This window comes from Anser anser (genome assembly GCF_964211835.1).
Source record: "Anser anser genome assembly, chromosome: 4".
NCBI classification, from domain to species: Eukaryota; Metazoa; Chordata; class Aves; order Anseriformes; family Anatidae; genus Anser; species Anser anser.
Window position 1 is genome coordinate 52,005,602 of NC_139724.1, and position 25,474 is coordinate 52,031,075.

General features: G+C 37.4%; 1 protein-coding gene across 2 annotated transcripts in view; it reads right to left on the reverse strand.

Moving 5' to 3' along the window:
- Positions 1-25,474, reverse strand: part of GABRB1 (gamma-aminobutyric acid type A receptor subunit beta1) — a 130,161-nt gene that overhangs the window by 47,392 nt on the left and 57,295 nt on the right. For both annotated transcript variants that reach the window (XM_083833205.1, XM_083833206.1), the window contains exon 4: positions 18,289-18,509. In XM_083833205.1, the coding sequence (XP_083689331.1) occupies positions 18,289-18,509 (221 nt within the window). The remainder of the gene's footprint in view (positions 1-18,288; positions 18,510-25,474) is intronic.

A 25,474-nucleotide genomic window follows, 5' to 3' on the forward strand; every position in this document is an offset into this window, starting at 1 on the left:
GATTTCCCTAGTTCTCCCATCCTTACTCTCCGTGATCCTGAACAGATAGTAAGCACACGCCATTTGTACCAGATAGGTAGTTGAATGTGAAAACTAATAACTCCAGCCAGCAAAGCTGGCAGAATAATTATGTCTTGATTCATATGTTGAGAGGAAAACTCAAGCGCATCTGAAGAAAATGAGCTGCAGTTAATCTACCGTGTGCAGTGACTAATTTCATCGGAGAACTGAAAGTAAAATGAAAATCTTTCACTAGGAGCTTAATGAGGAGATCTTTGCTTTCACAAAAATGTTGACCCTTCTGGCAGTGTAAAGCGTGAACAGAGAAATTAGATTGTCTCCTTTCAGGCCCCTGACCTGGGAGGAAAGCTGATGTGACTTTTATATGGAAAACTGATCGATGACTATGGCCTGTCAATGGATCTTAATTGGAAAACAAAGCAGAGAAGAAATGAATGTTTTCATTGTATTTGGTCCAAGACTTATTCTGTGATAATGAATCAGTGTAAGGCATGTGTTATATCAAATAAATTTCTAGCTACAGCAGCTTATTAATTCATAACCCCTTTGAATGAGCATAAATTAACAATAACTTTCAAATAAATTTAGGACAGTGGGGTGTTTCTGTTATTTTGGTATGGCTCTTTTTTATTTCTTGCACCTTATTTGTCTTTATGAATTATGTCAGGTCAGGTATAACAAACATAGGAACAAGAATTGTACCCTGACATCCATTTTAATTAAAAAACAAGATTTGTCACACAGGGGGAAGGAAAGGGTATCTGGGTCACTGTTCTTACTACTGCAAGTACCACCTCATGCTATTTCTTTCATAAACTGACCAATACGTGTCTCAAAATACTTGGGAGTAGTAGGGTAAACTATCACATAGTGAGGTTTTTAGGAAACATGTTTTTGTGATGGCTAGCTTTCTAATTTCCAGCCTGAATTTATTTATGGCTGCTCTCTACACATTTGTCTTTGGGATAGTATTGTCCTTTGGCTTACACAGCACTTCTCCCTGCGGTGTGTTTCCCCCCTTTCTGGACAATAAGCATACCTCCTATTGGTATCTCTTTTGCTAGGTGAAAAAAACTTCTCTATCATTCTTAAGCAGATGTGTCCTTTCCTGGCTGCAGCAGTATTAGATGAAGAGATTAATATTTTCTAATTACTTTTAGCTCCCTTCCCCGGAAATTAAAATCCATTCTGATCTACTAGCAGAGCTACTAAATTGAAAACACCTTGAATAGCCTCTGTGAATCTCTTTTTGCTGACTTGTAGTTAAATTGGGTAAGACAGTAACTAGCTCATGGTGTCTGAAATAGGTTAAGAAGTGTTCACCAAAGCAACCTCAGTTAGCATCTATGAGAGAGCTGTAATCTCTAGCAGAGAGATAGTGATGGGTAACTTGGAGTGGACTAGGAGAGCCCATCTTAATAAGCCCAATGTAGATTAGAAGAATATATGTGTACTTATGTGAGCAGCTCCTCAGTGTGCATGCTTTATTTGAGCTAGTCCTTTTCACCCAGTTCTTTGGATGGACTTCCGTAAAATGGAGCAGGTTAACAAGCCCCAGACAGTGTGTAGCTCCTCCTTATAGCATTAGCTTCTCCTGACTGCCAACACCGATGAGTCATACGCAAATTTCCCTTGAGTTTTCACATTGCTGAAAAAATCAGATTTGTGCCAGTGAGATATTGTTTTCAGTTAGGAGGTTTTTCAGGGTAAATATACTGATAACTTTTAATTGGTAGGGGTGGATATTATGTATTTGAATGTGTTGTGTGTGTGTGTGGGGGTGTTTTTATTGTTTTTGTCCTTTAGTAGTGGTAGTTATTTTACAATTTTACAAATATATATATTTTTTAACTTTATATTTTAGTGCAGAACTGGGGTAGAAGAGTGACTTGCTTCAATGTTGAAGCTTTGTCCTGTTTTATTTGGTTTTAGACTTCAGTTATAATAATAATAAAAAAAATTCTGTTTCTTATATTCACTGAATGCTGCTTGCAACAGGGATCCGGAAGACTGACAAATAGTTGTGCAGCATCTTGAAAGCACGTAATCTATCACTGCTGCTCTGGAAACCAAATATCCCTCATAAACAGAGAACACAGGCATATTATAAATGCTTTTGTTTCAGGAGCTAAAAACATAACTCATAACATAAACAAATGTGTTATGTCTTATAGATAATATACTCACATAAATGTTCCCCCCAAGGTATCTAGGACAATCTTATTTTATGTGAATGTATTGTTTTTTTCCTATTCCAAACTATGCGCATTGCTTTTAGTAGTTTCATATTGAGACTGCCTGGTCATCCAAGTTATCTATTGTGATTTCTCCTTGTTTTGAAAGAGAACCTTTTCTTAACAGATGGCAATATGGGACTTGCTAAAGTAGGAGAGTAAGAGGTTCCACTGAGTACTTAAAGTTCAGGTTGTCCACTCCATGCTTCACTATGCAGTATAGACACTTTTAAACACAACATTTTAAAGGACTGGCACTTCAATAGTGCCAGCTGGATGTTATAGGAATATGAGTATGTATTAGTTATTGGCTCTTCTGGCAGAGAGTCAAAGCCTTGATGAAAGAAACAAAATGAGCACATTTCACGAAATGAAGCCAGGAGCTGAATGAGTACAATTGTTTACATCAAGACAGATGATGTTCATGAGAGTTTCCTGGCTCAGGCTCTGCTGTTGACCTGTATCAGGCCTTCCTGTAACTTTTTTTCTCCTGCTTCAACTTAAGTTTAATATACTGCAGGCTTAGACTCCTTAGGTTTTCATTCTTTCCTTGCTACACATCTGAATTTTTTTTCTACAAATAGTTGACATATAGTTCTTCACAGCCAAAATCTATTGTTGTGCTTGTTTCTTTCATATTTAGCTTTAAGAGCACACTATGATAGACTCTATGAAAAGATATTGTACCTACAGTCATATAATGCTGCTCATGAAGACAGAATAAGCAAAAATCTCTCTTCCCCCCGCCGCCCTCCCCCCCCCCCCCCAAGTATTCAGCTGTGGCTTTTATGATCCTTTTCTTTGCCCAAATTGACCTCTACCTCCAATAGGTTATTTGTTATTCCAACAATAAAGACGATGATATAACAAATAAGTACAGTAAAACTTCTCTTTCAAAAACTACCCAACTAAATGTGATGGAAATAGCATGCATGATTGTTTCTTCTGTGTTTGTGACAGACGATAATGCTTAGATGATGAAGATGCTCTTTATCATAATGTAAAAATACCGACTTAAGGTTGAAGCTTGTACAAATAGATTATTATTTTCCACTCAAGTTATCTGTCTCATTAAATAGAATTTTCAGATAAAATCAGGTGGTTTGTGATGTTTAACTCTCCATTTGTGTTGTTTTGTCATAACCTGGCTGTGTTGCCTGGCTGCTTGAAGCCCCAAGAGGCATTTGGATGATTTCACTTGTTTGTTCTTCTGGGACAAGAGAGAAATACAAAGTGAGACACTGCTGCTCACCTACTGTATTGTATTTTCTTCTGAATTTCATGGTTCAGCAGTTCTTCTCTGAAATGTTTTAATGAGGGAAGACATAATAAATCACATGGGCCTTCTTTCATAAAGATAACTAATAAAAATGTAGGAAAATATGAAAGACATTATGCCAAGCCGTATTGCTTTGAAACTCTCAGCCTTCCGCTTTCCATCCTGTATAATTCTTTTGCTATTATTCTCATTCTGTTTAGTAGCTGAATCACCTGTTATTGCTAAAAGTCAGTGTTCAGTTAAGCTTAAAGAAAAGGTGCTCTAATAATCTACAGTTCTGATGGCTGCTGAGTGGTATCATGAACTGTGTTTTCTCAAAGAGCTGTATGCCTTGTATAAGCCAGAAATAAGCAAACAAATTCCTCTCATACATCCAGAAGACTAAGATGCAAATGGAATATGTAACTGATAGAGAACAATTTTCCTCCCACTTTAGCTCACCCTTCTTTTTTCGCCTGTTTCAGAATCATCTGAGAGATCATGAGTTCTCTGGTTGAACAGGCTCAATGTTTCTTGCTGCTTCTTGCCTTCTCTTATGGGCTGCAAATGGTTCATTATAAGGAGTTATTACAGTGTGCTCAAATTCTAAACCCATTACCCAGTGGTTTCACAGAATGGTTGAATGGACACCTTATTTTTGTATTGAAGGAAGAAGCTGGGAACCCTTCCAGAAGAGGATCTGAAAACTGGTTTGGAAATGTTGTATTTGAAACTTTATATGTTGAATATTCTACTAGTTTAACACATTCTTCCCGGGTATAATTTAAGACTCCTTTGGAGGGAGGAATACTTACATCTAATTTTTTACTTATTGCATTAAAACGAGTGTTTGCTCGGCAATGGTGGGAATAACTATGGTAAGTTTTTTTCTATTGTCATTTAACTCCTTTTGCCATGGCCAGAGCTGTCTCCTTAAGCATGCTAGTAGCTGTTCAATTTGGCAAATAATACTTATACTGATAAAAAAGATTTATACAGGTGACTGAATATGGCAGAAGATAGAGTTATTCCCCATGTAAGTGGAAATTCATGGACAGTGTTATGCTGTGTTCAGGCAGCTTTACTTATAATCTTGTGTGCATGCAGGCCTTTGAATTATTTCAAGAATGTGCTTTGATATTTTCATGACATCTTAAAAATAAACCTGACATTTCGTCATTGAAAAATAATGGAAAAAGGAATTAGAAATGGGATAAAATATCACTGGTGAATGAAAGCTCATATACATATCAAACAGCCATCAGCTCATTGCTCATAAAAGACAGAAATTCCCATTGCCGTTAAAAAAACACTTCTAATGAAACAACCACTCCACAACTGAGATCTCAATCTTCAGCTTACAGGGAGACCTACAAAAGATCCTCAAAGATGAGTCCAGAAACTAAGCTTTGAGACTGTACGGCTCATAAGGAGAAGAGTGAAATGCTGTAGTGTAAAACACTTCTGGAAAATCTGGTGTTTATAATCCCACATAGTTTAAATTCACTGTGCTCTGCCCAGCAGTACTTGTTGGAACCAAGGAGATAGTGGCTGCACTATGGGTTGAAACCTTTTATACGAGTTTTGCTTGGAAAGAAAATACTGGTGAATCTGTCAGTTCAGAGCAATTTTCTGTACTTAGCCCTGTTGCTTCTGTTTGTCCATAAAAAGGAGTTTGCATACCTGAAAACTTCCCTGAAAACTTAGCTGTTTTGTGTTTGTAGTTAAATCAGATGGTGTGATAAAAAGACTACTCCTCCAAAACAGATGAAGATATATTATGGCATTTTCTTCTTATGCAGTCCTAAAAATGTTCTTGTAGTGTTTTTCCTTTTTTTTTTTTTTTTTTGGGTTCAGGTTTTTATTTAGAGATTTTTTTTCTAATTTTTATTTTTTATTTTTGTTAATGAAACTGAATAAACATGGTTCTGTTTATGGCATCTATAGTGACAGCCACAGACCATCTGCAGGTTTGTATCCTTTATATTCAGCACACAGGCCATCCATCTGAATCTTCACGCCTTTCCTAGAATTAGGACTATTTTTAAACATTTGAATTATTTAACTAATACTGAGAAAATACATTTTCTATGCAGGACAAAATTATTTATTTTTCTCCTATTTAGTGATTTGCTTGTGAGAAATTAAGCATTCAGTGACTCCAAGGATGATAATATACCATATGTAGAGTAATTAAATATTACCAAAACATCTGTGACACACCTTCAAAACAAAACTTTGCTCGTTTTCTAACTGCAGAGTCCCAGCAGGGGGCTCCCAGGTAACACTGAGAAATCTTTAGGAGGCATTAATGCATACAAGTTGCCCACATTTGGATGATAGCTGTGTATTTTTAAACTTCCTAGAATCTGAGTTAAATTATCACTTAGCATTAATATTTTTAAAAGCATTTTACTTAGGAAATGTTTTGGTTGCTAAAATCCTTTGGCTCATCATGCAGTGTTTCAGTGGAACTTGCTGTTCCTTGGATTCAAAGGCAGACAGTGAAAAACTACAATTTTTCCTCAGCCCTTTTGAAAATCTGGTTGATGGATGTCTTGTGCCAATTTAGGTTTAACGCCACCTAACATCTCCGAGAGATCTTGGAATTTGATTGTATTTTAGTAATTTTCTGCAAATGGATTAAACGTGTACTCTGTATAAAGAAGAAGCAGGATTAATTGTACTAAGAATAGAGTTAGCACTCTCAAGTGAAGAAATAATTTAAAAAATAAAAAAACTATGATCTACCATCCTTGAATCCCACTCCCTCCTATTAAAAAAGGCTAATTTTAGAGCTTTTTTTTTTTTTTTACAGCTATTTTTTGTAACTATTTTATAACTGTTTCATTTATTTCTTTCAGTGAGAGACTCAATATTTGGAGAGTTTGTAGTGTAAGTTGGCCAGTAGTTAACAGTATTTCAAATGGTACTAACTGAGGTCAATGAAATAATTCTTAGGAAATAGTCCGACAATTTATTTCTCGCCCCGTTTGCCAAAAGTCCGACTAGAAAATTTTCAAAAGTATTTATTCAGAAATATTTTTTAAGGTACTGAAATATCTCTTGTAGGTAGTTTGTTAGCTACAGAATAGCAATTGAGATATTTATTTATTTATTTTTAGTTGGACTCTGAAGGTATGTTCCAAAGATGTTTTCTGATGAAAGAAAATTATGGAAAATAGGTGAAGATATTATTTTAATTAAATTCTTACCAATAAAATAGATCCATGTAAAGAGTTTCTTTCTGTCCCTTGATCACCAGTGAGAACATACTAAAGCTAATTATCACAGCATGGGGGACATATAGATGCATTTGCTTGAAGAACTATTAGGCCTTTAGAAAACTCACAAAGATTAGCTCCCATTCTACTAAAAACAACAACAACAACAACAACAACAAAACAACAACAAAAAACAAACAAACAGAGGGATGGTCTTTCTTCTGTAGAAAAATTTATCATCAAAACCTGAGGACAAATTTAAAACACCCCACACCACCTAATAAATTCCCAAAATTACAGATTTCCACAGGAGACTTGCTTTTCATTTACACAAATATGTTACTAACGGGGCTGGAAGCAGAACATGGATCTCATGATTTATGCTCCCAATAAAACCACCTGATCACCCTGTCTTACATAGTTTACAAATCCGTCTACTTAACGATTACGAAAAATGCCTCATTTGCCAACTCCTGCCATACCCTCAGAGGTTGTTTTAGAGAGGCTGTGCTGAAAGGGACATCAACAGCATGCATCAGATCATCAGATAGGTAAAGTGGCAGGCCTGAGAAGTGCCAAGGGCTCTGAAACTCACCAATTTCTTCTGTCTGTGCCATGATGCATGGGAGACGTCAGCTTACCCTTTGCAAGTAACTTATCTTCAGAGACTGTAAACTTTTCTGTGTGATTTATGAAAATGATGGTCATGTAAAAGAGTATATGTATTTTTTTGGAAGATACAAATACTCTGTATCACTATCTGGTTGGGCTAAGCCTATTTCTGCTCATGCGTTTTTGGAAAATTGCTCCTTGGTATTTTTTCATGAACATGAAAAATTGGACACCTCATCTGTGCAAAATACACAATTTTGCAAAACTAAATACAAATAATTAGGGCTTTCTATAAAAACAAAACTAAACAAGCAAAAAAAACCTCCTCACACCCAAAATCTTGAATGGACTTGTGTTTTGCAGAGGATCTGGTCCCCTGATTAAATATATTTGAATGTAGTAATGTATACTAAAGGCTTTTAATATACTTGGTACCACAAAGCCACTCCCCCATGATGATTTACCCAGAGGTCAAGAAATAGTTTGCAGTTAGCTTGGAGTCCCAAGTGGTTATTGCTGTGTAGATTGCTCCTAAGTAAACCTCTTTACCATAGGTTCAACTGCTGAGTGAGTTTTAAGTTGTTTTATATCTGTCTGTGCTTTTGACTCTTGATTTAGGCTCCTGGTAGCTCCAATGATTCTGATGTTTCTAGATTCTTCCCTGAAAGATGATGTTTGGTTGCATTCATAATCCCAAAAAATACGTCATCCTAAGTATGTATGTGTAGTATCTACATTCTCGTGTCTGTAGGGCTTGGTTTCTCAGTCTAAGAAAAACTCATCAGACCTGTGTTTTAAGGTGGGATTGTATTATCAATGCCATTACATTACTTAGTAATGTCACCTTGTTAATGGCTTTATAAATTATACCCTCTAGTTTCCACACATTTTGTCTCTCTTCTTTTTATTTTTTTTATTAGAAAATTACATGAGGGTGTTTTGGCCTGGCAGTTATGAGATCACAAATGTTGGTACTAAAGCAAATGTGCTAAATAGAGAAATGCACTCTTGTATTTTATAGAGTAATTCATCTGCCGTTTTATATTTTATTATCCTCAAGGACTCACAGTGCAAACTGTTGCCATTCACAATAAGTCTCCCTCCTACCCTGATGGAGTAGCAATATTAAACACCAGCCAGGCTGGCAACAAAATTCTGTGGCTTTTTATTATTATTATTATTACTTGTTTTTTTGTTTTTAATTGGTTGGAAATAGAAGTGATGAGGTACTAACAGACCAGCTCCTGTTCTTGCCCCTGCCATCAGAGAGGTTCCAAAGAGTGTTTATCAACATGGTGATAGGTGCTTTATATATGTAAGTGTATATATATAAAACAGTAGAAAACAAAGTTGTTTTCTAGACTGTAAATTGTTCTTGCCACTACTTCTAAATTAGGTCAACAATATTTGAGAAGAATTAAATTTTTCTTTTAAGTGGGATTTGTAGAGGAGTGAGGGTTAAGAAGAAAATACCTTTAAAGCATTTCTTTTAATACACACGGTTGCTTTACATCTTAGCATTATTCTCAGAAAACACTTAATCTGTGCTGAGATTACTGAAAACACTGTTTGTGATTGCCTTAGTGAATTACTCAAGGCAGGGTTGCTGTTGATGCTGATATCCCTGAACACCTGAGAGGGTCCAAGCCAATCTTCTGTCTTGTGCAGCATGGAGCTGCTCTGAGCCTTGTTAGCAAAGGAGATGTCTCTGACAAACAGCAGCCCCCACAAACTGGCAGGTTTTATTCATTCTCCATTTTTACCTTGTGTGCCTTTACCAAAGTTGTCCCAGCACCCAAGCAGCATTTCAGCAGCTTTTGGATGGTTTATGTCAGGACATTTCTTTACTCTTAGAGTGCCTTAATTCTCCCTTTTGTGCATCTAGGTGTGTTCATCAGTGTAGGGTAAGTCTCTCTGGTAAATATTCACTGCCTCCCTATGGCTTTTATTTACCCACCTAGTACTTCTATTGTATATAAAAGGTAGGGATTTCCCTCCTGTCTTCCAGCCTCTCTGATTTTGGTTGCACTGTTTCATTACTGATGTCACTGATCAACATCAATATAAATCCAATGAGAGTGAGGCTGGGTTTTAAGCAGCTAAGAACTTGTAATTTTCTCCCTCAGTGATAATTGTTCTTCTCAATGTGCTAGAAATTAATAGTATGCAAACTGGAAATCTGCAGCAAAGTACAACTTTATTTATTTATTTATTTATAATTTATTTCATTATTGTTAGAGGGAAATGGATTTGCTTTTAGTAAATGTCTTTCTCATGACGAAAGGTTTTCTTCTCGGTTGGCCAGTTTTGTGTTATCTGTACAATTAACAGGTTATCAGGCAAGAACTTTTATGGTTTGTGAAAGGAGAAAGCTGTGATGGTAAATATATGAAGGTTCCTTGTGGATATTATTTTTCATGATCTCCCCTGCCTCTCACCCTGCAAAAACAAGTAAAGAATGAAATACTCCTTAAAAACTGCCTATGCTTGTGCTATAGAAGGGATTCTTAGAGTGTTTATAAATTTATTTGAAATTCTTCTTCATCAAAGGTACTTTGGTCTTAATCTCTGCCACAACATATATTTTTACATAATTTCTGTATCTCAGCATGTTTGAGGCATTATTTTTACACAGCAGGGGTGAGCTATGATTTGAATGGAGTTTTTCTTTTTTTTAAATATATATTTATATATTAAAGGCCATTATATTAAGAAATGGAATTTTGATGGAGATTGTGTTGACAGTGGCAGAGTAATAACTCCAAAGCATTAGAAGATGTTTCTACTTCTGATAGGAGAGAAGGGAGGTCTTGTTCAAATTAATAAACAGAACACAGTTCATTAGAGAGGAGAGAAGAAAATAATCCAAACCCAATTCATACCAAGAAAGCAAGAGATGATATATTGCATTGAAAATATGTAATATATACTTTACATTGTCCTTCAGCTTTAAAATTAAACATTTGTTACTCTTCTTGTATTGTCCGATTATTATTATTTTTTAATTCTTTGGATGGTATTAATGTAGTTAAATATTATCTTAACAATATTAAGATAATTAAATAGGTGACAAATATTTTCAGTAATCTGAGTTTGATCCAGAATATGCTTGAATTAAGAGGTCTTTGAATAAGGCCTACTGGGCTTTGCTCTACAAAATTCCTGTGATTCAGTTCTGTGGAGTGCTGTGCTTGAAAGCTGTGATCAACTACAGCATCTAAAGCTTGTATTTAAATTCAAGCCCATGAAGCCTGTTGTGGGTCCACCAGAATGCTTATGTACTTAATTACTGGTTGCATATTTACAGCTGAGTCCATATCCAATACTTTTTTTTTTTCTTTAAATACTCTCTATAGGACTCATTCCACCTGAAGTGTTTCACCAATTTTCCTCATTTATTTTTACATTAAAAAACAAACAAGCAAACAAAAAAAAGTATAAATAGAATAAGAATTAGTTGGCTGAAATGGGAGGTTAAAATCTCCAAAAGCTCTACGATTCTATGAAATCAATTATTGGGTATTACTTGCTAATTTAGTCCGAGTTCATTAAGAGCTGCTCCACACAGAGCTGCGCTTTCTCTGTATGTATATAAAGGCTATGGGGGCAAAGAGGGGGGGGGAGACCCAGCTGGGGGAATTCAATGCGTGTCCCCTCAGTGGCAAGGGGAGCACTTCTTTTTGGGGTGGAGGTGGCTTGTCCTGTGTTGTTTGTGAGGACATTTGTGCTAATGGAAGACAGCAAGGCTTTCTCTGAATTACACCTGAGAAGGCGCTAGGGTTTTTTCCCATTTCTTGTAGGTTTTTAAAATAGCTTATAGGTTTCAGTCTTCCATTTCCATTTGTCCTACGTATTAACTAGCAATTTACTACTTCATTTTATCAGGCTCCATTTTGTGCTTGACACTAAATAAAACTTACGGGGTGTGATTTATATAGACCTTTACTACTGCAGGTAAAACAGAAAACCTGTAACTGCTTCTAGGTATAAACCAAAAATACCGTTTTCAAAACACCATTGTGGTTTTAAGAGTGCACTTGCTTTTGTCTTAAATTTCTTCAGTTATGGCCATGTGCTATAAATTACTACTGAGATCTCAGTCATGGGTATTCTTCATCAAATGATATTAAATTATAAAAACCTGTGTTGGTTGACAAGCCACAGTATGTATAACAAATGTGTGAATAAAGCAGGAGTGAGATTGCATTTCCTTGTACATATAGCATTTCATAGGTGTTAGTCCATCTATAGACATAGCATAAAGGGTACAAATCCAACAGCTGCAGGGTGGGGAAGGGCCTTCTGGGACAGGTATGGAGCAATGTGTTATGGAGATTTTCCCTCCTGTGCCCAGCTAAATACCAGAGAAATAAAGCTGGGCTGAATTGAGCTTCATGCGACGAATGGACTAAATGTGCTGCTCACCCACAGATTTATCATCCCTATCATTCAGTAGCACTATGTCGTTTCCAATCTTTCTACAGTAAGTAGACTAGTAAGAAGCAATGGTTTGGTCAGGGAAGAGTCTTGCAAGAGCAGGAGGAGCCAGGTTTGGGGACAAGCACTCGTGCCAGGACAGGAGGGTGCAGCTGAGCTGACGGGCAGCGTAAATGCAGGTTTCAACATCTAAGCTGGAAGAAAGTCTGTCTGGATCTGAATAATGTTTCTGAAATGCAATACACACAGTGGAGACTTAGAGATTTGTGCTGCTACTGCAGCATTGCCCGTGGCTGACAGGTTAAACAATGCAGGGGATGCTCTGTCTGGGGAAGAGACAACCATTAAAAAATCAAAAAGTACTTTTTATTTGGACTAGAGTAATGCAGTGGTTGTTTGTCGTGAGCTTAGGAGTAGCCAGGTTGCAGATCCTTGCTATTTCTTTTTTTTTGCGTGTGTGTCTGAATATAATTAATTACATTAAATCTATATTAGATCTATGCAGCAATTCCCTTCCTTAGCTGCACAGCTCCATGACTGGTGTGGGAAGATTCTCTTTGTTCCTTCAAACACATGACTCAACCCTTTTGAAAGGGCTAGAAGAAAAGAGTGAAAGGCCCCAAACTGAAAAAATAGCATTTTTCTTCCACTAGTCAGGCATCTTTCTCTGCTTTGGGACTGCTTCCTCTGTGAATACAGACATGAGTATGGTTTCCCCAGGACAGCGGAGTGTGGTTGTGGTGTCGAGCCTTGGCTCCTTTTTCCTTCTGAGGCCAACAAATGCTCGTAGCAGTGCACTTGTGCTAGCATCTCCTGTGATTATGAGCTGTGCTGGTTGCCCATCAGGTGTCTTTACTCCTGTAAAGGGAGTCTAGTGCGACCTGCAGCAGCCTGAACTGGCATCTGCAATGCACCCTTACCTTCTCCTAATAGCTGTAAATGTAGGAGTATAGTCATTTACCTGTGAATCCTGAAAGCTGACACTCAGAATTTGAAAGGGAAACCAGCAACGATTTTTGGAGGTAGAAGAAATGACAAATGTTTGGCTGATTTATTTTTGTAAAAATTTTGAAAATCTTGTGGTTTCAAAAATATAAAGAAAGTCCCAAATTCTTTACTCCAGTATTTTTTTTTTTTAAATATACCTACTGCTAAATCTTGTGGTATTGATACATGGAAACAAAAGGCACCTCATATTTTTTCCAAAGCCATTCTATCTCTTGATAAAAAGATGCTTTGTAAGTTGTTCTGTGTTTTCTGTAGAGTGAGATGAAAAGTAGCTTTTTAGATTATGTTGCTTTGTATCATTCTGAATGAGTGCATTTTTTTTTTTTTTTTGGCTGGAGCTGTTTAGAAACACAGGTGATGACAATAGATTGATTACCAGCATGAGCAGGCTGCCTATTGCCATGATGGCAAGTTGGCAAGTCCTGAAAAGGACCTGATAACTGACTCTTTAATCAAATCCAGGAGAGTGTTTGGAGGAAAACCAGAACTGCATAGCCCCAGATCATGACAACATAAAAACAATACACAAAACAGTGAAATTTCACTGTACTAAAAGATTTGGCTAGCAAATTTCTTTAGTAACACTCTCAGATGTATTGCCATAATAGAGTGTCCTGAAGGAAAGTTTATAATCAAATTTACAATCTAAGATTGTAATTTAAAACAGTGTTCTGCATTTAAATACAGCTTTTCTTGTATTCCACCCTTAGGATTCGTTAGATTGACTTCCATGGATATTGCATGGGTAAATGGCTAGTAAATCCCGTGTTTCATGTGTTGATTCACATTTGTGAATTGGTTGGAGATGAATGACTGTCCCACAGTATTTATGTTATAGCAGAACTTCTGCATGTAAGAAAGGGTGAAATAAGTCCTTACCTTGAAGGCAAAGATCCACCTTCCCCTTTGCAGGAACTGGTGCCTAGTGTTGCTGCAGCAGTATGAAAACATGGTCTCACTAAACCAAAATTTGTCAGTGCTGTAAGCCAGCCTTTCTTTTACTTGTCAAGGCATGCTCAGTACCTCTGCCTTGAAATGAATGAAGATCTACTCTTAATGATGACAGATGGGTTTGTGTTTGAACATCATAAGGGAGGGAGATCTGTGTAAAGGTATCATTGAAGGCATGTTGCTCCTCTTAGGTAATATTTTTTGAAGGGTATGCAGCCCATTGTTGTTTTCAACACACCAGATGAAATTCTGCTGTCATTTATTTTGAGGCAATGTCATGATAACAGAACAGATGTCTCAGAAGAAATAAGATGTCATTGTTCTTCTAGTGAAATGTGGAGAAGAATTAAGAGATAGCAGAATAATACTAGGAAAGGATGATTTAAATCAGAGCTTCCATTCATAACATCATGACATAAGAATTTGAGTTTGGAGTTCAGTACAACAAATTAATAATAATTCCTTTTAAAGACAGGCTATATCTCTAGCATCATACTCAAAAGAAGGAGAGAAAGGGCAAGCAAAAGAAAAACCCGCATCACATGCTTGCTTGAGAAGCTAAAGCTTTGGGAGAGATTTCTAGGTAATCTTAGCTGAAAGGGCAGTAAAAGTAGTGAGAGGGACTGCTAGCACCAAAAAGGCTACAGCTAATGTGGTCTGATAGCTTATTAAAAATGGAGGGGTGGGGGAGTGGAGGAGGTAGAAGAAGAATCCCCTCGTTTTACAGGCTGTGCTGGACCAGGCTAGAGGTGTCTCAGACAGAACCCTCCCCAAGCTGCAGATTTGCATGTTGGCTCAAAGGGAATTTGCCTTAGGAAGCAGGTAGCTTCTCTATGCCAATACATCATAGGAAATAAAAATAGCTGCTGGAAGGAGTATTTGATAGAACCTGAAGTCACACACATCAGCTACATAATGCTTAACAGCTGCACTCAACTTCCCTGGCATATTTGAAATGGAATTCAGAGGAAATATTAACATAGAGTTAGATATGTTTATGTGTGTTTACTTGCTTGGGCAATAGGATGAAAAAGTTATTTGGTAAGTAATGCTGCACATTATTCACTACCATGAATAATAAACACAAGTAGAATTTGCAATAGGACACATAACAGTAATTCACAGTTTTAGGGGGCAGAAGGCTTAGGAGTATTCAGTGTCTGTGCAAGTTGATATGCATGCACCATTCTTCAATCTGTTGTGATACAGCAGCTGAAAGTTACTGGAAAAAAATAGCTAAAGGGGCTGTTTGTTTCCTCATAGAATTTGTACTATAATGGAAACATATGAAAGTGATAATATTTTGCTATATGAGATAAAACTAGCCCAGTGTATTCAGTATGTATTTCCTTTGTTTATTCATCTGTAAAGCCAAACGATTAACCTTGCTTTATTTTTCCTCAGCTGTGTTGGGACTGAACATTGCATCACTGCCAAACTGCTGGGCACGTGGATGCAAGCAGAGCAGGTTGTTTAGAGCTGTTGTGATTGTTCCAGTTCCTGTTTAAGGAAGCCAGTAAAATTTCAAATCTGAACCTGAAAAGAAGCATTTAACTCTGGACTGAAAAACGGAACATGTACTTGGGGAATAGGAGCCATGGGGGAGAGCAAGCATTTAAATCATCCATGAGGGATGGTTTTAGGCCCTGTCTGAGAGGACTGGTGATTTGCTGGGAGCTCAGATCCCAGTCTGCAGCGGAATTGGTGCTGTCTGCCTTGTTCCAGCCATGCCAGGCCCATGCTCCATTGTCAGTAACTGAAGTGAAACTCACAGGTCGTGGCTTTGGTGATACGAGGTTTGGTGATACGCTCTTTGCACTCTCTACTGTGTAGAAGCTCTGTGCAAACTAAGACTCTGCAAAGTTTCTTCTCTGCCCACGAGGCCAAGACGGGAGCTGTGCTGAATTTTCGAACAGGCGATGTTTAATTTCACCTCAGAACACTTTCTGCAACGTCTTCTCTCTTATGAGGCATGTGTGTCATCTTGTATATGAAGAAATTGTTGCTTGTATGAACTAAGGGTAATCTGTAGGCTGACAGAGGCATGTTTATTACCATAAGGAAAGTGACCTCTAATAGACACAAAATGTTCAGCGCAGTAATTGCCATCTGTGTTATGAAACCCACTTCAATGTCTCTTAACTTAATTCTTCCTTCTGCTCTTTGTCTTCGATTAGATCGTTCGTGTGGGATTGGGACATTACATGTGTTTTCACTGGCAGACTGCAGATCAAATACTGCTCACCAGATGCATCTAAACAGCTGTTTTGTTCTTGGAGAAATTATGGCACAGCAGCTTGAGCTGCAAATAAGACCCAAGAGCTGAACATCACCAACCATGTGCAGAAAGAGGTGAAGAGGCTGCTGGTGGAGACAGGGACACGTCTGGCAATGCCTGGCTCTCCTGAGCCCTTGCTGTCTTCTCTGAGGTGAGGAGAGAAAAAGCAGAAGCCCAGGAGAGGCCTAGGTTGCCCTTGTGCCGTTTATGTTAATGGCACAAGGCAGGGATGAGGGAGTAGAAGAGAATTGCCCAGTAATATAGATTGCCCTTGATGTCAGTGAGGTGTTTTTTTTTTTTTTTTTTTTTTTTTTTTAATCCCTACTGAGATAAGTGAGGTATTGAATGGGGTATTAAGCTGCAGAGCTGCATCAGTTGCAGAGCTCATGCTTAACCATCCCAATACGAATGGTTGTTTAATCACACCAACCAGGAGCCTCATTATGTGAAGGATACCATCTTTTCTGTTGCACTGGAGGTTTGCCTGAGCACCTCTGAGACTAAGAGCACGAACTGTTATGCTCAGCAGTGTCACAGCTTCTTGTCCAGGCTCATGCTTTGTGGATGAGGCCTGTAAGAGGACTTGCAGCAGATTCACCAGATGCTACAGCTTCTTTTGCTGTCTTCTGCAGAAGACAGTTATTGATATCAGATGTGAAGCATATATATAGAAATATGTGCACAACACATACTGCTAGGTGTAGTTTACATTGTACACAACTGCTTGTGAGGGACTACTTAGCTCTAATACACACTTTTGCCACTATGCACACCCTGGAATGAAAGAAACCTATTTCCTGGCCTTAAACAAACAAACAAACAAAAAGTATTTTGAAAAATTCTCAGGCCAAGAAGTCCTTTAATGATAACGGTTTTGCTAAATAGATTTTCAGTTTGATTGAAAAGAACGGTAGGAAGTCTGAAGGCAATGGGAAAGATGTGTTTTTTACATGCTCTGTTTAGCAGGTCATTATGACAGTCTGTAGTCTATCAGATATTTCCTCATGGGTTCCTTGTTTTCCTTTTCACAACCGAAGCAGCAATTTTTCTGTAACAGAACAGATCTGGCTGTATCAAAGTGCCTTGGTGGCAAGTAATGCATGACCTTTGAATCTAATGAGTTCAAAAGAAAAATTATGATAAACCAAAGTAATAATTTTTAAATGATATTTTGTTTGTTTCTTGTGATGCTTGAGTTGATGGGTTGGAAAGTTCTCTCTGAGTGCATGGGTAATGATATATTTATAGAAGGTTGTGCTTTTATAGGGTAGCATGTCCCTTTAATTTTTTATTTTCAGTAAACTCTAAGTTATCTTTCCCAAAATATTACTTTCATTTTGAATTGCCACAGCAGTTCCTCCCCTGCTCCGCCCCCCTCCCGTTTTCGCCTCCTATTTTATGAATTATTTTAAGGTATTTTCATCTAGGTTTTATGCTTTATGTGATTTTTTTTCCTTATTAACTGAAGTATGGTTTTGGCTTTATGCTCTCCAGGCGTTGTCAGTGTTGAATGATAACAGTGATCAAAGGTTTTTTCAAGCAAGCAATGTGTTTTCCCCTTCCACCCACCCCTCAGCAAAGCTACCTTAACTTTAAAAATTATGCAAAGCCTACTCAAGCTCTGCAGCATAAGATACAGCTTGGTTTGGTTTTAATTATACATTTTGAACATTATCATTAGATCATGTCTGTTCAGATCTTAGTATATATTTTATCTACAGGGGTGAATATAGGTGGTACTGTATAAAGTAGCAGTGGTGGTGTGAAGAGACAATGATAAACCAAGGCAGATTAAAGAAAATCTATATTCACAAGCATCAGTAATCCTTAAATAGTTCATGTAAATTTACAAATTCACTCTTTTTATTCCCTACCAAATGTTGGATGCATTTCTTCAGATGACTCTCAAATTTTATATTTTATATCATTCTAAAGAACTGCCTGAAAGATTTCAGAAGGAAGGGTTTGTCTAAGTTATGGCTGATTATCAGGTAAGAACAGTACTAACATGCTCAGAAGAGCTGAAAGAGACACTACTTTCCTTAGTTATAGCTAATAAAAGTAATTTTGATGCCTTGTGGAAAATAGTTGGATGTATTTTTATGCTGTATATAGTATATTTGCTGACTTTTAAAGCTGCAGTGAGAAACCAAGAAAAAGGAGAGCACTGGTAACACCTGCACTTACCAACCACTAGCCATATGTCTGATCTAAAACAAGCAAACAAACAACAAGCAAAACCAAAACCAAAAAATCACAACATACCGTAGACCATAAAGGACTGTCCCATCTGGATGGAGCCGAATCATTCGGTTTTTCACTGTCACCCCATGGACAAATGACTTCTTGTCATTTAAGAAATATGTGTCAGGCACCCAGAGCTGGTCAGCCACTCTGTTGTCCAGTGTTAGGTTCAGAGGTATTCCAGAATAAGAAAGCCTTTTATCCCTCCAGGACTGCTGGAAGTACATGGTAAGGGTGTAATCCTACAGAATAAATGAGAAAGGCTTTTTGTATTTTGCATACTGAATAACTTAACATAAATTTAGTTTTAAATAACTTTCTGCTCAGTAGCTGAATACCAGAAAAGCACTAGGAAGTTTAAGGTTCATTGCAATGTCGTCAATAACCATGACCACGAGTCTTGGCTTCTTTGTGTTGATGTTGAACTTCACACTACTCCCCAGTGGCAGTGAACACCCACCCCAACACTCCTGGCCACGGGCTTAAAAAACCTCTTGTGCCAGAGGGAATGCATGGTATGTTTGGGTCTTCAGTCTATAGGCTACAGGGTCTCCGGTCTACAGACCATGCTTGCCATCTTTTGATAGGTTTTCTTTAACATGAAAAAAACAGGGTTTTGTTGACCTCAGTCAAATAGCCTTGAACACGATTGAAAACACCTTTTGATATTTGCTGTCTTCATCCTGAAAGATTCCCCCCACAATCCAGAAAGCCAGCAGTCCCTAGTGCATCTGAGAAGGAGCCAAAATGACTGTAGAAAGTATAATGAACAATTTCTCATGCTGAGAGTGCTGCAGTTTCCAGGTGTAATGACCTTTGGTAGCTGGGCACATCTCACCTGAGCCCAGAGAATGTGATGCTTTCTGGCCTTGGCAATCAAACATTACTGCATAGAAAATGAACATTGCCTGACTATTACACTGTAGCTTAGGGGAAGTACCATTTATGAAGTCCTTCAGCTTTGCACATGGTCAGGAAAGAAACTGTTGTAAAAGACTTCTGGTCTGACTTACTCCCTCAAGTCTTTCACTTTGTGCATTTAGTCATTTTAAAGGTACTCAATTTTTTGATGTGGAAAAGCCCACATACTTTATGTCTGATGGAGTTCTTAAGCAATGTCTGGAACAGCACTATGTGGACTGCTGGTTTTATCTTCCTTATCTTCTCTCCCACCCCCTTTTTCAAGTGGCAGGTCACTTTGTCACGCATTTAGCAATAAAAGAGCAGTAACTTTATAGATGTTGGGTAAGATTTTCTTTTATGTGAGAGAAGGCCTCACCTCTGTCATCCTTACAAACCCTAGCCTGTACTGTAATTTTGGAAGAAATAGCATAAAAGCTGTCTGTGATTTCTTCTCTTCATCTTCACTGGCTTCTTAAGAATGTGCCGCTACCATGAAAATCAAAGCACTGTTGTTACCTTTCAAAAAGACTTTCTGCCTGGAATGTTGCATCTAGCAGAGCTATAAACTACAGGCTGATCACTAATAAAATAAGTTAATATTAATAAAAATAGTGCTTGCCCTGGGCCTGCAGTAGTTTCCTTGTGTAGAGGACATTCCATGACTTGGTGATCAGCAGACTTCTACATTATGTAATTTACATCAGTTCTGAGCATCAATTTTCAAGCATCTCCTAGATGTGCCCTTTTCAGGCCTGCAAGGTGGATAGTTACCCATGGCAGAGCCAAGAGGTGGTATGCAGAAGGTGTAAGTCTTGACCACATAACTAGGAGCAGGTAGGAGGAGGTCAGGACAGCTACTTTTCCTTTTCACAGCACACTGATTAAGCACAGAACTACAAAGTTCCCTGGGGACAGAGCAACTGTTTATTTCTAACTTTGCCTCAGATTAATTTAATCTGTGAAGGAGTCTCTGGCTGGACTCTGACCATGTATGCTTGGATCAATGTGTAGAAACTTGAGGCGGAAAGGCTTCAACCTACCCTTGCCTCTACAGCCACCTTCCAGCTGGAGAATCAAAGAGGTCAAAACCTTTGTCATGGGTAACTGTCACTGCTGCAGAAATATCTGGATGGGCGGACTATTTGGCTTCTCAGCTGCTGATGAGTTACCAATCGTTAGCCAAGTGTGGTACGAATTTAAGTCACCACCCAATTTCACTTTTTATTTCAAAGGTTGCTGAGGGAAAGGATAACTGTATCCATTGCCACTTCTACAACAGCATGCTTTAAAAACAATAACAACAGCAATAATGATAATAAAAAAGAACAACATAAACCCTTTTGTCGCCTTTTGTGTTTCTTCCTGAAATTTAAGTGTAAGGAAGGAAGGCACAGTGCATGTGCTGATGCTGCCCTGCCAGCTGTTGCTGAAGGGGCTGTTGCACTGACAGGTTTATGTGACAGGAGTAATGTGCTGAGTTGTGCACTGCACTCTGCTGAATATGTGATTTGTAATTTAAATGGTGGAAAAAGCATGGAGAAACATGAACCCAGAGGAAGCAAATTTTTGAGAATGTGATGTACAATTTGGATAGCTTTGGGTTAGAAGCAAGCACTTAAAGAGAAGTTAAATCCTTGCCTTTCCTTCATTTTAGAGATACACAGAGACCAGATGTGAGCTGAATGAGAAAAAAAAAATTAATATTCTCGTGCAGTTTTCATATGTTATATCTTTTTTCTATCCTGCCCTATTTCAACCAATTTTACATAGAAAAGGTTTCATAAATGTCTGATACAAGTTAAATTTTCAATGCTCAGCCCTTTGCTTGGTACCCTCCGTCTTCTGTCTAATTCAGCAGAGACAATGCAGTCTGCAGTGCAGATGGAATACAAATTCCAATTACACATAATTATCTTTTTTTCCCTTCCTGCTTTCCTTTATATTTTCACCATGTCTAAAAGCTGCTTTTGTAAAACTGTCATGTCACCCTGGAGAAAAAGGCTAAAAACTGAGGATTTTCTGTGTGTGATGGGTCTCAAAAATCAATCAGAGAGAAAAATAGCCAAGATAGGCTACAAGATATCTTAAGGATGTGATCAGGAAAAAAAAAAAAGTCTCTTGGCTATGGCTAGTGGTAGAAAATAAATTGCTATTTTTAGCATCACAGTCTGTCTCAGAAATTTTATTTCATCCAGCTGTGCTTTACACAGAATACTACTGTTGGTGACACTGCAGGAGAGACAATAAGCCTGTGACCCACAGCTGTGTTGTACTATAGAAATATGTGGCATACCAACAAGTGCTAGTGGGAAGAGCAAACCTGAGCTTTATCTTAAAGGAATTTCAATGTTTCTTAACTCAGAAAGAGTTGTATTTTCTTTCCATTCTCTAGAACCCAAGAGAGTTACTCTTCAATATTTTAATGAAGAAAATAAGTTGTATATTGTGTTTGTGAGAATCTTATTCATTGTGAGTTTTTATTTTAAAAAGAAAAGTTTAAAGTTAGTGGTAACGTAATTTTATGTAATGGTTATTTCGATGAAGAAAATATATCTGAACTATAATAGTGCAATATATATATATTTGTATGGAATGTAGTCTTACCTTTCTCCTATTTGATCAGTGAGGAATGAAATACCAGCAAAACATATGGCTAGCTTCACCTTGGGATTTTTTCTATTACCACAATTTGTTATATTTTACAGTAGTGTATGTGAGGTGAGAATTTAATGACTAACCACTTTCTAGCCTGTACAATTTGTTCAGGATTCTGTAGTTTCAAGCTCTAGGGTATATGAATAATATCTGAATCTTCCATATCTATAGTGGTGGTTGGCTGCAGAATTTTTTAAGTTTATATGACAACTTCCTAAGATCTCAAGCATCTGTCTAGATGTGAAAATAAATCAGACTATGTTTAATGTTTGCATTTAGGGATTTCTAATCCTGAATTTAAAAAGAAGAGCCCAATGCAAAAATAAAAAGAAAGAAAGAAATGAATCTGCTTCTGCAGATAACTGTTCATTTGAATAATTTAGCTTTAAAAAATCAGTTTTTAGAAACACATTGAATGTTTCTGCATAACTGTACTTATTATAACAAAAGAAAAAAAAGCTAGAATTTTCCTGAAAATGTATGATATTTCAGTATCTATAATTGAGCTGTCCATGATTTCCTCAAAAAGTCCGGGTTGGATGGAGCTGATCTAGGACAACCTGACCTAGTAGGAGGTGTCCTTGCCCATGGCAGGGAGGGCGGAACGAGGTGGTCTTTAAAGTCCCTTCCAAGCCAAACCATTCTGTGATTCTGTGAAATGCTGCTCTATTTATCTATGGTATAGTCTTCTTCCTAGTGGTAAATGTCTAAGCACTAGTGATAACATTGTTTTGATGTATAGTGATTTTTTTTTGTATGTGATGAAGCCTGATGTGTTAAAATTAGATGATTTTTTTGTTTACTCAGTAATTGTGCAGATTTCTTTTTTTTTTTTTTTAATGAAACTGAAAAGGTGTGAGCAAGTGTGTATGGATGTATACTGTAGTATGTAAGTCAATCTGTGTATCAGTAACATGAACTGTGAGAGGAGAATGCCTGCTGGACTTCAGGATGCCTCTGGCATCTCCATTTTTGGGTTTAAAACTTAGAGCAAAAACACAAGCTGTCATATGGGTACACATACGCATTATCGATAAACACATTTTGATTTTAGCTAAATTGTTTTCAGATGTAGGATGTGATGAGTGACAGGAGGCATCACCTAGATGGGGTCCTTTGGAGTGTGTAATTACTTTTCTGGTTGGATTACATGGAGTAACTTCCATATGCTACCCTGTAACCCAGTTGGAAACACTATCTTACATTACCCTTTGTCAGCTTTGGAAGATTAAGAAAAGCTTCCCAAACTTCAGCTGAGCTTCATTCAAAACCTACAGGATTATGAGCTCAGGTCAATTTTGCACCAAAACTGACTGTCAAGTATGGACTAAACTAGGAGTTAATTTGGTGGGTTGAAATGGCTCCATGTAGGGCAGTGGAAGTTAAGAAGCCTTCCTGTAGCTCCAAAGTGAAATAAAACAGTCGGAAAAAACAAAACTTTGTCTCCCCTCTTTCTAAAGATGCTCAGCATATTTAGAAATATCTCAATAAACAAGTTTTTTCTTGTTTTCACTGTTGAATTCATTTTAAAGTTAAAAATTGGTAGACTTCAAGTGGATGGGTTGCTGAGCTAATTTCCATAACATAATACTGATAGAAACAGGAGACATTTCTCATTAGCTTGGCTTGTGTGAGGCATTTTAATGAGGTGTAATAGGTTAAGACACATGCTTACATGTTAGTCTCAGGTAAGAGAAAGATTCTGTGAAAACGTGAATAAGAGAAACTAACATATTTTCCTCTAACTGGCAAATTTATTTCTTAATCTGAATTTAATCAGGCTCATAAATAAACATTGGCACCAAGCTTCACTCTTCACCTAGGTAATATAAATTTCTTGTATGAGAGAAAATGAATGGACTACTCATTCCTCTTGTACTTGAAGTTAAAAAAAGCAATTTGTAGTTCCAGTAAATAATATAGCGGAGATCTGTCATACAATGCTAATTCCCTTTTTATTTCTATTATTTTGTTCACTATATATCTGAATAGTTTCATTGTGTAATGTGTATAGATGATGTAAGGGCAATAATGGATATTTTCTTTCCTGATAAACCTCTGCATCTCTCTGAAACCAGTAGAGATGCATTAAAATGGCTAGGTAATTTCCACTTGTTGGTAATTTTCACTGTGTGGTTTACTAGTTCAGCACAGCAGAACATGTGAAATATGTTGCTTTGCTATAATCTAACTTCCTGAGGGACACGCTGGTCTCACCCTGCTTATTTGCTAATTTACAGACTCCAGTAGAATAAAAGACCAGTATAAATGTCTGCTATACTGGCACACACTTTGGTGTTTAACAGACTGCAGGTATGCAAGTTTTAAGAGGAAAATAGTGGGAATCTTTTAACTTGCAGTGTTCAGCGGTATGATCTAAAATGTTTTCCCTCTTCCCAAGATTGTCTCAGTCTAAGTTCTGTTACTGTTTTATATGTTTAAGTAGTGAATATCAAAACACATCCCCAAAGTCTTAACAGCAAAAAATTAACACTATGAATGTAATTCTTAGCAGAAAATAGTAAATGGAAGGATATTCTGTGAATCCATAGCTGTTCTAGCTCAATTCAATGTCAAAGATTAGAACTCTAGATGAGTTTGTGCATGAGGGCACTGTGCAGCAAAATAAATATGAGAAACACATCAATGTTACATACTTTTAATAGATAACAGTGTATATTGATAGTGGTGGAATACATACTGTACACCCAAACAAACTTAAATTTAAATCATATCCTTGAGAAGCATCCAATAATCAAGTATCTGGCAGCACTACAGAAAATGAGATGCAATGCAATCCAAATACAGTATAACTTAATCAAGACAAACATAACTGAAATCACAATTTAAAATTAAATGTGGAGTGATGATCAGGACACTAATACTGACTGAAAAAAGGCCATAAATATAGAATACCAATGTATGTAAATCCTGCATTGATTGCAAGCTGTGATTAATTAGGGAAGATTACCTTCCATGTTTGCTGGATACAGAGAAGGGAAAGGTAGAGTTTAAGACGAGGTAATTGCTGTACTTGCAAATTGGAAAAGGCATGTTCATTCATATGTTGTAAGCATGCTAGGGCATCGGAGGAAGGTGTTAGTGTTTGTTCAGTAACAACTGTCCTCTGGTCCATCTTGGAATCTTGGAAACCTAGGGAAGATTCATGCCCTTAACCTTCAAAAGAGCTATTTTAAGGCAAAGGAATGTAAATTGTGTGTAAATACCAATACATACTTTGTGTTTAATTGCATACAGGGTACAAAAAATTTTTGCCCAAATTATGGAGGAAGAAAATTCATGTTCTATTCATTCTGTTCTCTAAAAATGTCAGGGAAGCTACATGTTTCTATTAAGCCTGCAGTCCAGCCGAGCAAGGAGGTCGGTGAGTTGTAGTGATTGATTGTATTTGCCTTTTTTTTTCTAAGGGCATAAGTTAGTGCTCCTTCTGGCTTTGTTTGTAAGTGAAGACTGAAGCAGCATATGTTGTCTCGTTCCCCTCTTCAGCCTAAGGTAGTGGGAGGAGGGGGAAGGAGGTTGGAAGTATGTACTCAAATTATTCAATGTGCTATCTTGTTTCACAGGACACGGTTCTTGTGAACTAGACTTCTGTCAGGGAAACAAGCTAGGAAGCTCCGCTGTCTACAGG